This window comes from Anguilla rostrata, chromosome 3 (assembly GCF_018555375.3).
Source record: "Anguilla rostrata isolate EN2019 chromosome 3, ASM1855537v3, whole genome shotgun sequence".
Lineage (NCBI taxonomy): Eukaryota > Metazoa > Chordata > Actinopteri > Anguilliformes > Anguillidae > Anguilla > Anguilla rostrata.
This window is the reverse complement of record NC_057935.1, coordinates 43,989,963-44,002,901: the sequence shown is the minus strand read 5'-3', so window position 1 is coordinate 44,002,901 and position 12,939 is coordinate 43,989,963. Positions and strand designations below refer to the sequence as shown.

Below are 12,939 nucleotides of genomic sequence, written 5' to 3'. Positions count from 1 at the left end.
CGTGTCTTACACACAAACACACGCACGCACGACACACACAGTCACCCACACACACACACGCACACGCTGTCAGCACAGACACAGACACACTCATAGATACATGCTGCAGTTTCTAAAGTGAGTTTTACTATAAAGAAGACGTTATCAGCAGACAGAGAGGCACATTCCCAGAGGGACATTCAATGATGTTTGGTAAACCGCACTGTCTGTGGTTTAGGTTAGTTTATAAAAGCCTATTTCTTCATCTCCAGAACTTTAAATGAGCTTTATCTGTACTCCCCACAGCACTTGAAGCTGTAATCTTTCTTGCAGATGACAAGATAAATGCTGCTCTGTGTTTTAGTCTGTTCTTCTCATGGCACGTAAATAAAACTGTACCTTCGATAAGAAAAAATGGAAAGTGAATGGAGAAAGTAGGCCATGTGTCAATTTGTGTCTTGTCTTTGTGTGTTTCCCCTTCTTTGTGTGTGTGTGTGTGTGTGTGCGTGTGCATGCGTGTGCGTGTGGTGTGTGTGCGCATGCGCGTGTGCGTGTGTGTGTGTTTGTCTGTGTGTGTTAGGAACTGGAGACAGACATGCTGGGGTACTGTCAGGACTTCCAGGCAGTCCCGGGCTGTGGGATCAGCTGTAAGGTCTCTAACATTGAGGAGATCCTGCTGGCCGGCCCCAACGGCCGCAATGCGGAGAACACACAGCTGACCATCCACGGAGTCACCACCGACGAGTCCAGCCTGGTGATAGACCCGGACCCCGCCCCTGCAGGTTAGACTGGCCCCGCCCCACTCGCTCTCCCCTTCTCATCCCCCCCCCCAGCACTTCATAGAAACATGATCAAGAACAGAGGGCAGGTGTGTTTATGTACACCGTGTGTGTGTGTGTGTGTTATCTGGTGTGTACTTGGACAGTGACACATTTCTTGTTGTTTGTTTAATTTAAATACCCTTAAATTAAAGTAGACAGTCTGCACTTCAACCTCAAATTTATCGTTTCATTTCAAATACAATGTGTTGGAGTACAGAGCCAAAACAACAAAAATTGTGTCAAATACTTACAGACTGCACTGCATATATATATATATGTGTGTGTGTGTGTGTGTGTGTGTGTGTGTGTTAATCTCTCTGGCTGCTGCATATGCTTCCTCAGGCCCCTCCTACTCAGTTCTGATTGGGAACAGAGAGTGGATGAGACGCAACGGCCTGCACGTCAACACCGACGTGGAAGACGCCATGTCCAGTCATGAGATCAAAGGGCAGACCGCCATCCTGGTGGCCATTGATGGTACAGTCCAGATTTAATAATGCTGCTGGGGACTGTAGATGGTATACTCCTGGTTAAATATTTAACCGAGTTCAGGGATACTCAAATATGGCCCCAAGGCCAGTAGTACTGCTGGTGTTCATTCTAATTTAGATTTGTGATATCAGGTGAGTGGCATCTAACAACCTACTGAAAACATTAACTTACTCAACGTACCTGGTGGAATCAGTAGTACTGTTATAGAATAGAAACTGGAATAGAAATAGTACTAGAATAGAAAAACTTTTATTTTTCCTAGTGGGAACTTCAGGTATTGAAGCTATTAGCCTTTTTGAGTATCCCTGCCCCGGGGGTTTGTGGATGGTACTGTCATGGGTGTATGAAGACCGTGTGGCAGGTTCTGGCTCCACCCGTCCTGATGCGATGCTGCGGTCTCTCCGTCAGGCGTGCTGTGCGCCATGCTCGCCATCGCCGACACGGTGAAGGCGGAGTCTGCCCTGGCCGTCCACACGCTGACCAGCATGGGTATTAGCGTGGTGATGATCACCGGCGACAACCACCAGACAGCCAAGGCCATCGCCGCGCAGGTGAGGGGAGATCTCTGGGTATGGGGCGGGTTTAAATTGGCCAGGGTTCAGGTGGTTGCCTCTGCAGTAGTTCCTCTTAATCACGCATCAGGTTACCAGTTGTCCCCGATAGGCACTTTTACACAGTCAGGCCAGTCTAGTTGAGCCAAAAGCTGTAGTGAGTTTGACCCTAAAGTATGGTAAGCAACAGCATGACAGTGCTATAGATGTTTCTGGTTTTTGTTTGATCCCAGATTGATTACAAGAGTTTGATGTTGGGTCTAGCGATATTTTGATATATTCATATTTTTTTGATATGAAGTTCATATCAATATTTACAGTATGAGAGTTACACTAATATAGAAATATTTAATGTATTGGATACAACATAAATATTGTTTCACAACAATCCTTCAATTGAAAACTATTGTAATCAAATAATATCAACTCTATAGTACAATTCACTGTCCCAAAATAGTACAATCCCAGTTTCATTGGTGCACGTCAGGAACATTTTTTGCACATAGCTAGCTGGCTAACTAAACAGTTGCTAACCAGCTCTTTGATTGTTTGAAGACTTTAATGTCACTCATGATGCCGTGCTCATACACTCACCATCTTCTGGGAGTGTCAGGAGTAAATTGGCAAGGTAATCCAAAGTCCGTTGGCAATAAAACGATAGTCCATCTTCCAATTTTGTTCTTGCAGTCCTCGAGCAGCAAAGTTAAGCGAATGCTTAAAACGGAATCCAGCTGATCCACGCCAATATAAACATAGTGTGTTTTTCTCTTGCTTATTTCATAACCTCATAACCTATTTCATAACCTCCGACTCATAAACGCTAGAACAATTAAGAAACTCTTGGACCATTTACCCTGGAGATTGGATTTTATTTCAGATGAAAACACAGTTGGCACAGTATCAATGATTGGCAGGTACCCATTATTATTTTTCCGTTGTCATGGTCACAATAAAACAATTGCACGTACTGTAATAGCCGACCTAGCACAATTTAACCAGAGTGTATGACTGACAGAACCAATGTGTTGTGTAGCCCACCAGGAGGGTGTGTTTTTCTTCTGAGGATATACAGTATATGAAGCTATATGCCATCAATACTCAAAATTCAGATATTTAGTCAATATTCAGAGGGTCTGTCAGACTTAATTTGCACGCAAGTCTGAATCTGAATTCATAAAATGTGCAATGCTGTTTTTTAAACATTTCTGGTAACTGAAATAGTTGGAGGGAGAACACAATAGTAAATGAATAATAATGTGAATTGTTACCAAACCATGTAGTGTTTCATTTCCAGCATACATATGCTCACATGCCATAGTTTGTCATAAACTATTGAATATATTATTTTATGTAGATATTTTCCATCAATAAATTGATATTCAAAAAATCAAAATATTGCTGGACCCTAGTTTGATGTATTCCTTAGAGCTGAGCCTGAATGTTCAGATCCTGAATGGTGAACTGCTGAGTAGCTGCAGCACATGGTCACTGTACTGCTGGCTATTTTCCTGTCCTCTGTCAGTCCTTAGAGGTACCAAATTCACTCTGAATGCCTCCCATACAGCTCCCCCTTGTTAGTAACATCATACTCCCATTGGCCGTTAGCTTCCAAATTTCTATAAGAAGTTACCTGTGATTACCTCGCTCTTGATTGTGACTCCACAATCTTGATGAAGCATAGGGTCGAGGCATCAGCTGTGACTGAAGCACCGCTGACAGCTGGAAGTGGCTGTGGAACATCAAGAGGCCTTGGCACACATTAGCCCCGCCTGGCTTTGGCACAGCTGTGGACAATTAGAGGAAAAAAACAATATTACGTTGGTGCTAGAAAATTTCAAAAATTCAACAGTCCCACTGTTGAATTTTTTGTAAGCCTCCCCAGGAGTACAAATAGCTATGTACTGTATATATATATTTCGCATGTGTATCATTTGTAATACAGATTGTTTTAACTTTGTTGTATGGTTTATACCTCTGTGTAACCTATGAATCCACCAATTTGATTGCAGTTTATACAGAAATTAATTTTATATTTTGTAGCTCAACATGCGTTGGTGTATTTTTGCTGATCCCTGACCTCCCCCAGCAGAGACCCTGCCTGCACCCTGTGACCCATTTTTTCCCCCTGTGCTCGTGTGCGCCGCCCTGCAGGTGGGCATCAGGAAGGTGTTTGCAGAGGTGCTGCCCTCGCACAAGGTGGCCAAGGTGCAGGAGCTGCAGGAGCAAGGCCTGAAGGTGGCCATGGTGGGGGACGGGGTCAACGACTCGCCCGCCCTGGCCCGGGCCGACGTGGGCATCGCCATTGGAACCGGCACCGACGTGGCCATAGAGGCGGCGGACGTGGTGCTCATCCGGGTAGGGGGAGAGTGGCAGTACGGGGCTAACAATTAGGAAAAACGTGCAGTGCAGGCGTGTCTGGTCTTACCCTGGAAGAACCGGTACAGGTGTGGGTGCGTGTTGTTGTTCTAACCCCGCACTGACATACCTTACTCTTGTCTGGGATGAGACTGGACACCTCTGACAGAGTGTCTGTTTCCTTAGTGTCAGGCCTAAGACCAGGGGTGTACATATTCATTAATGCCCATAATTTTGGATGAGATGTTGGACGTCAGGTGTCCACATACTTTTGGCCGTGTTGTGTGTCTTAAAGCTCATTCTGCTAAACAGAGGGCTTGGGAAGTTGAATGGGTTGAGGGAGGTGTTTACGTTTAATTGCCGTCTTTGTTTGGGGATTCATTTTTTCCAGTTCCACATTCAACATGGTATGGCAGAATATGATATGGCTACATATAATATATAATATAACTACCAGTTCTATTTTCTGTATATGCATATCATTCGTCAGTATATCATATTGTGGAATGTTTGACTCAGATGTCTTTCTGAAATGCTGGTACAGTAGTACTCGAATGCTAAGACCTCAAATTCTGTCTGTCTGTCTCATCCCTCTTTCACTCAGAACGACCTGATGGATGTCGTGGCCAGCATTGAGCTGTCTAAGAAAACGGTGCAGCGGATACGCATAAACTTCGTCTTCGCCCTGATCTACAACCTGCTGGGGATTCCCATAGCAGCTGGTGAGTGGGCGGATCTGACAAAACAGACAGGGAACTCCCCACCCTGCGTAATGGGAAGTACTGCTTTAAAAAATTGCATCATTCTTTCATTATTATCAGTTATGTATTGTTAATAATAATGGCCTATTCATAATGAATTTTAAGAACAATTTTTTTGTTATATGTAATGCATGTAAACAACTCAGCTTTATCATAACCATGAATTATTTCTCAGTATAAATGCTGAAGAAATACCTTTGCCATTGTGTCTTTATTTACAATATCACACAACACATGCCAATACATTTTGTGTGGCGTAAAATGTCAGCGACTGAAAACGGGTGTGTGTTTTGGGATTTTCTGCCAATAACTGTTCTTACGTAATGATCTAATTAGCCCTTGTCTAGTATTTGTGAATAGCACTGGTGTATACAGCGGAAAGTTAATACAATATAATTGATTTGTGACAGAAAGAAGCATATACCCTCGACCGACCCTACAGAAGTGTTGTCTCCATGAGTTGTGCACCCCTGCCTGTGTGCAAGTCTTGAGAGATGTAAAATGCAGACCAGTATTCTGTTAACAGCAAAGTCAGACCCTGCTAAATGAGCGTCCAGCTACAAGAAAGACACACACAGCGCCCCCTGCAGGACTGTTGTGGGGTGACGCTGGTATACTACTGACCGGCCCTGTTCCTGGAGGGCTTCCGGGTCTGCTGGATTTCATTGCTACTCAGCGTTTAACTGTGACAGGACAGTGAAGTTTCAGGAATAAACAGAACACCCCATAATGGGAACTGTCAATCATTGATTTATTTGAGCAAATCAAAAGAAGAAGGTTTAAATGCGCAAGTCACTGATATCAAAGGGCAGCTCCACCCATATATGATTTGATGAAACTGGTCAATTAAAATAGTTGATTGTTGACAGTTAATTCACCTTGCCTGGTTTATTTGGTCTTAATCGACTGCTGATTTTAAGGGATAAAAAAGCGATAGTCCCTGTGGCTTTACAGTTCCTGGTTTGCAGACTCCTGCTGCCAAGCTTTGTCTTCCCAAACTCACTTTTTGGGAAACTGAGCTCATTCTGCACCCCGCAGACCTTCCTGGCGTCTTAAGAAGATAACTGTGAATCGTTAGCCAATTAAAGGTGTATAGCAAGTACTGCTTGCAAAAGAAAGCCAGCGTGCGGTGATTTAGGCACCTATGAACACTGGTACCCTGGGCCATGGAAACAGAGGGGTCCTGACTGATAGTATTATCAGCTGAAACAGACCAGCCAGCAGCCGTGAATCAGCATTCTTGCACCTTTCAGTTGGGTAAACAGAGAGGACTGACCAATGCATGAGGCGCTCGCATTCCAGCAACGCTTGGAGCCTGTTAGCCAGGACCATGAGGATATCTTCTTCTGATCATTCATTATCGCAAGATCCTCAGACATGGAGCACTTATGCCAGTCCCTTTCCTCAGTAGACATGATGGCATTTTTTAAGTATGTCTTCCCAGCCTTTAGGGGAATTAATGTTCAAAAACAATTTTAGACTGAAGTTAATGAAAGTTATTCCATAATAGCTCTGAAATTATCTCTTAGTCTTCTGTCCGTTAAGACATATAACGAACTTACAGTGCTCGCATTCATCCAGGATTTTGTGTGTTTACCCAGAGGGAATCCTGCATTGATGCGACCACTGTAAGTCAGCCACAACAAAATAATTACTCCTGTTTCTTTCAGCCAAATGTCTTTCATTGTCTGACAGCTGTGTTGTTGATAAAGCACTTAATCACGCGCTAGCTAGCTTTCTCTTATTATTGCAGCCGAATTGGTCTTATTATTGCACATAACGGTATTGGGCCATAACATTAAAATTCATTTGAATTTTTTATTTCATAAATGCTTGCATTTATGCAGTTTATCCATGTCAACTTCCTGTTAAATCTGTAAAAATGAAATGCTTCTTGAGGCTGAATTATTGTTATTATTGAGTCGTCACAATAATTAATCAGAACATCGAAACATTATTTGTAGTTCATTTCATCTCGCTATTTCGTCTTGATTTCGTTATAACTGGCATACTGCAATTATGAAAGATGTACATTTATTGTGTTATTATTATTATTGTGTGTTGGCATATTATGGCATAAATAGTTATTTTTATCAGTGTTATTTTTTTGTGTAAAACAGATTCTGAAATGTCAGGCGTTCCAAAGACGCAGCATTCCATGGGCTAGTGCGACCACTAACTGATCAAACAGATATAGATAAAGCTATCTCTAGAGGTGTCAGTGTGTTGAAAGTTGTGTTGTGTGTTGTGTTATCGGTGTGTGTATAAGCCTATGGCTTGACTCATGTTGCAGGTTATATATACAATTGCTTGCATGTTACCTGTTGTGTGGCAGGTATCTGTATGTATGTGTGACTCTGCATAAGCCTCAGATGTGTTACCTGTTGTGTGACAGGTATCTGTATGTATGTGTGACTCTGCATAAGCCTCAGATGTGTTACCTGTTGTGTGCAGGTATCTGTATGTATGTGTGACTCTGCATAAGCTCAGATGCGTTACCTGTTGTGGACAGGTATCTGTATGTATGTGTGACTCTGCATAAGCCTCAGATGTGTTACCTGTTGTGTGACAGGTATCTGTATGTATGTGTGACTCTGCATAAGCCTCAGATGTGTTACCTGTTGTGTGACAGGTATCTGTATGTATGTGTGACTCTGCATAAGCCTCAGATGTGTTACCTGTTGTGTGACAGGTATCTGTATGTATGTGTGACTCTGCATAAGCCTCAGATGCGTTACCTGTTGTGTGACAGGTATCTGTATGTATGTGTGACTCTGCATAAGCCTCAGATGTGTTACCTGTTGTGTGACAGGTATCTATATGTATGTGTGACTCTGCATAAGCCTCAGATGTGTTACCTGTTGTGTTGCAGGTGTGTTCATGCCTGTAGGGTTGGTATTGCAGCCGTGGATGGGATCCGCAGCCATGGCTGCCTCTTCAGTGTCTGTGGTGGTTTCATCTCTGTTGCTCAAACTGTGAGTTCATTTATCTCCAGTCATCTGAGTTCATCCATCCGTCTATTCAAAAAATCATCTGCGATTCAGACACTTGTCTGTTTACTTGTGACTTCACCCATGAGCACATCTACCTCTATTTACCTACTCTGCCACCCAGCTGTGTACTGACTTAACTGACTGTATGCATTTGCCACATTTCTCATATTTTTTTCAGATTAAGCCAACGTTTCAGAAGACATCATGTGTTTTATCTGCTTTATCTGTATAAATCCAATTTAGTTTCTGTCCTTTTAAATACTGGTAACTTGAACTCATGGGGACCTAATGAAGGAACAACAAAGCGAGAAAATGCTGTGGTGTGAGAGGTGTTAAAATGATTTAGATGTTTTCCTTCAACAAGCAGCAGGGAGCAGCAGCTTCGCAATAACACCGGTGGGCTCAAGTATGCCCCCTGGGGTCGGTTTCTCATAGAAGGTTCCGGTTATCTAGTTACCGCCAGAAGCAAAACCAAACCTTGTTCATCTCTCTCTCTCTATTTCTCTCTCTCTTACTGTCTCTCGGTGTCTCTCTCCCCTTTCTCCAGGCTTTGTTTTCTGCGCTCACACTCGTTACAGCTGCTCTTTTGTGAGTGAGGGGGCGTGTTAGCAAGAGGGCAGTTTCAGCGAGGGTACTGAGCTCCTAATGCTTTCCCCCCCCCTCTAGACTGTAATTTGAACATCCAGCATGTCTACCAAAGGTGCATTGCCATAGAAACCAGAAAATCGAATGATGAGGGGGGGGTATCCAGTATGCCATCTCTAGGGGGGTCCACCCACTCCTGAAATCTCCCCTCACCTCTGGTCCTCTTTCCTCTCTGTTCTGCTTCTGGCATATATGTGTGTGTCTGTGCGTGTCTGTGCGTGTGTGTGTGTGTGTGTGTGTGTGCACTTGTGTACTGTACTGCTTCTGCTATCCACTCCAAACTATTATCTCAATTCGGTACTAATGGTCTTTATTCTGTGGCTCAGGTTGGTGAGGAATGTATTGCTGAAGTGCAGTATGTTTCACATTACACATTTTACATACATCATGGCAACCTTTCAACAAAAAGGTGCTTTTACTGCTGAGCCTACCTCTTCCTGGCCTTCTGGCTGTGATACTAGTTACTCGTGATACCCATCTTTCTGTCTGTAATCACTATTATTCTATTATGTAATTTGTGTATCTACATATTTCCATCCCTGCTTGCTAACTTCCACTTTCTTTTCCTCTCTTCCTCTCAGTCTCTTTTTCATTTTATAATATAAAAATATATATGGTGCTTTTGCATTAAGAACCTAGCCACATTGTTCAACAGATAAACATTTGTGTGAACAAAGCAATAATGGTGGCAATTTAATATTTTTAAACTGCTCTCTCCACTAATTAACTGTTAAATCGTAACTGATAAATCAACAGTCCATGTCCTCTCTCTCTCTCTCTCTCTCTCTCTCTCTCTCTCTCTCTCTCCTGTCTAAAATAAAAACAAATTGATAATAAAGTAATAACTATGACGACAGCAACAGTAATACTGGTAATTATTATTTCTCGTTTGATTTCATGGTGCATCTCATTGTCTCGCTCCGTCCCTCTCAGGTATAAGAAGACGTCGACGGAAAAGTACGAGATGCGGGCGCAGGGTCAGATGCGGAGTCTGAGCCCCTCCCAGGTGAGCACGCACGTGGGCCTGGACGACCGCCTGCGCAACCCCCCCCGCAGCCCCGCCCTGGGCCTGTGGGACCGCGTCAGCCGCAGCAGCCGCCGGTCGCTCGCCTCCTCCCTGTCCGACCGCGACCGCTCCTCCCCCCACCAGGACCGCCGCTCCCTGCTGGACAGCGATCGCGGAGATGACCTCATGGCCTAGTCTGCGGGGGTCTGTGGGGGGTCTGGGGGTGTGGGGGTGGGCACCCGCCTCGTTCCGCCACCAGGGGGAGCCTCTCAAAGCTAGAGGAACAGGAACACACCGAGTGCCAATGCGACTGTGACACACGGTCTCGTCCAGGTCGTGCCCTCGCACCCTTCACCTTAAAGGGATTTAAAGCCGATCCCGTCCCAGAGTGCAACAGGACAGACTGTGAGGGTTTACAGGTGCCTGGTGTTGGTTTCTGCAGTCAGGTGGAGAGGCGGGCAAATCCTCTGCATCTGGACACTACTGGCCGTATTGGTGATGATGAAGAAGACGATGAAAAATATATCACTTCCAAATACCCCTCCCCCTTTCTCTGCACCGCAGAATGTGCTGGGAGCCCCCCTCCCTCCCTCCCTCCCTCCCACCCCATGGCGAAGGGTTTTCGTGTCACATGCTGTGTCGCGTGAGCGCTGCGAGAGCACAGGGAACCGGGGTCCTGCGGCCGCTAGCTCGGAGGAGAAGAGCGAGCGCTAACGAGCTGGGGTTTGAGCGACAGCGTGTAACACCCGGCATCGGGGGGGGGGGGAGAGCCGAGCCGAGCCAGGGAACGGCGAGCCGAGCCGTGGGGGGAGACTGCGAAATGCCTCGGCGGCGCTGTGCTTAATGTCAGATAAGCAGACTGCAGGAGCGTGTGTGGGAGATACAATGTTGGCTCCTGAGCAGCCTTCCTTTTGTGCCTAATCAATGGCTGAGAACTTTTATCACTCTGCTGCGCTGGCTGGTTATTAATGGGTCCCCGTGGAGTTTTAAGTGTATGAAGTATGAAGGGTGGGGGGCGGCGGAGGAGGTTAATGGGCGGACGTGGAGCCCCTCAGGAGGATAAGCACTGCATTTGTCGGTCCCCCATCTCTACCCTCCGGAACTGGACCCACCTTGGACAAGATGGCATAAAATGGCTAGGATGATAGACACGCAAATTTAAAATGACCAGGTTGAAGGAAACATAGACACAAGATGACCAAATTGATAGGACCACAAGAATAATATGACCAGTTTGAAGGACCAGAAATATAAAATGACTTTGTTGACAGAAGCATATTTTGAATGTCTGTATTGACAGAAACATAGATATAAAATGACCAGGGTTAAGGAACAATAGACAGAATGACCAGGGTTTACAGTACCATAAATACAAAATGACGAGGTTCACAGTACCATATATGTAAAATGACCAATTTGTTAGACCCATAGATATATAGCCAGGTTTATGGAACTCACCAGGTTGTTGGAACCATAGATGCAGTCATATAGAACCAAGCTGTCAAAGGTCCTGTTGAACCATGGTTTGATGAGGCTGGAGCAAAAGGAAGAGTTCACCCTTAACATATGGAACTGCTATATGCTGTCCATCACTTTGGATTCATCCATCAAATGAATGTGCTATCTATACCAAAATGTGCCAATTTGTTCAGATAATCAACCTACTGATAACACATTGGGTTTCCTAATCATTTGGATAATTGGGGCATAACATTTGATATCAGTGCTTAATCCATAATGCCTGAAAGTGCCTAACGATTATTTGTGTCTGGAATGGAATTGTGAGTAATCAATTGACTCAAAGCACAGATAGTGTAATGAATGACAGATATTTATCTCTGCTTGGTTAAGCTTTTTTAATAAGACTCTTCAGACCCTGAAGTTATGTAATGGGACCTACACAAAACCAAAGTCTGTTTCCATGGATACCCACTCATTTGTAGAGCAAACTAAATTCTTATTTCTCTGAAACTGGACTCGGGTATATAAAACTGGAAAATCAATACTGGCATGTCTTAATGATGTGAATATTTATTAATTTATCTTCCTTTTAACATCAGGCTTGGTTACCTCCCCACCAACCTCAATTAGCTGGAATAGAAAGGCAATTAAATGTTTGCCACTCATTGAAGTATCTGTGCTCAAAAACCTCACCAAAGTGCTCTTGCCCATCACCACTTATCCCAACCAAAGTAAAATGAAAAAGGTTTTTATTCAAGTAATTGTTACCTCAGTTGGAAGAACAGGAATATGCTTGTTTTTTATCCTGTCTTGACCTAACCAGGTTGTGAAAGTAATGATTTCAGTACTAGTAGATGGGCACAAAAAAAACTTCACTATCTGAAATGAGACCACGTGTAAACATGGAAGATACTTGTAAAGGTGCTGTTTTCAATTAGGAATGTTATAGCTACCTTGTAAAAATTTCTAGGGGGTTCTGTGTAAAATAACGAGTAAGCTGGCTGCCTTAAAAATCCTTGAGTTAGGCGAACAACAGATCTTCAGTTCTTCTGACTTCTTCGTTCAGTTAATTCAGAAGAAGTATGGAGAACTGAAGAGCCGTTGTTCGCCTAACTCAAGATTTTAAGGCAGCCAGGTTACTCGTTATTTTAAGTAGAGCCGTCTTGAAATGTTTTCCAGTGTTGTGTGTATCATGTAACTTTCTCAACCTTGGTCCTGGGGACACACTCTGTGTGCTATTTTTTGTCATAGTCAACCTCTTGATCAATTAAGGTTGTTGAAAATGTGTTGTACTATCATTGTGTGTTTAAACTTATTTAACACAATGGAGGTTTGGCTCATTGCCATTTGCTTCAATCATTTCACACACAGGGCTTTCAGGGGATCAAAATGGGACCCATTTAATTTCACCGGTCAGTTTGTGATTGAATCAATTAAAATGAAATTGAAATCATTTGTCATATAGTACATGCAGCACAGTAAATGAAAGCACAAGTTGGTCTGACCGATTTTGAAATTCCTAGTATGTGAATATGGGGCCTTTATTTTTAAGGGAATACACAGTTATTTGTGGCATGGTGTGGTTTTAAGAGGGTAATTCGTCCTTTAATAGATTTCAAAAGTTATTTAAGAACAATTAGTGTCTAATTTAGAACAGTTAGCAGCTCATCACAATATAGATCTTGTTACTCTGGTTGGAACATCATACACAGTGGGTCCACAGGAACTGGGTTGAGAAACACTGTATTATGTTACATTAAATTGAAATTTTAAATAAATTAATACTGGAATGTAAAAAATCTCAGTTATGAAATGAACCGTTTCAAATTCTGTTTTCGTTTTATATATATATAAGGATTGGTTTTAGTATGTAAA

At 43.4% G+C, this 12,939-nt stretch overlaps 1 protein-coding gene across 2 annotated transcripts in view; it reads left to right on the top strand.

Moving 5' to 3' along the window:
- The window catches only part of atp7b (ATPase copper transporting beta), a 38,000-nt gene extending 25,119 nt beyond the window's left edge, over positions 1 to 12,881 (top strand). For both annotated transcript variants that reach the window (XM_064327809.1, XM_064327808.1), the window contains exons 15-21: positions 560 to 761; positions 1,143 to 1,277; positions 1,701 to 1,843; positions 3,995 to 4,198; positions 4,803 to 4,920; positions 7,832 to 7,934; positions 9,531 to 12,881. In XM_064327809.1, coding sequence (XP_064183879.1) covers positions 560 to 761; positions 1,143 to 1,277; positions 1,701 to 1,843; positions 3,995 to 4,198; positions 4,803 to 4,920; positions 7,832 to 7,934; positions 9,531 to 9,798 — 1,173 coding nt within the window. In that variant the 3' untranslated portion in view covers positions 9,799 to 12,881. The remainder of the gene's footprint in view (positions 1 to 559; positions 762 to 1,142; positions 1,278 to 1,700; positions 1,844 to 3,994; positions 4,199 to 4,802; positions 4,921 to 7,831; positions 7,935 to 9,530) is intronic.
- Positions 12,882 to 12,939: the final 58 nt, after the last annotated feature.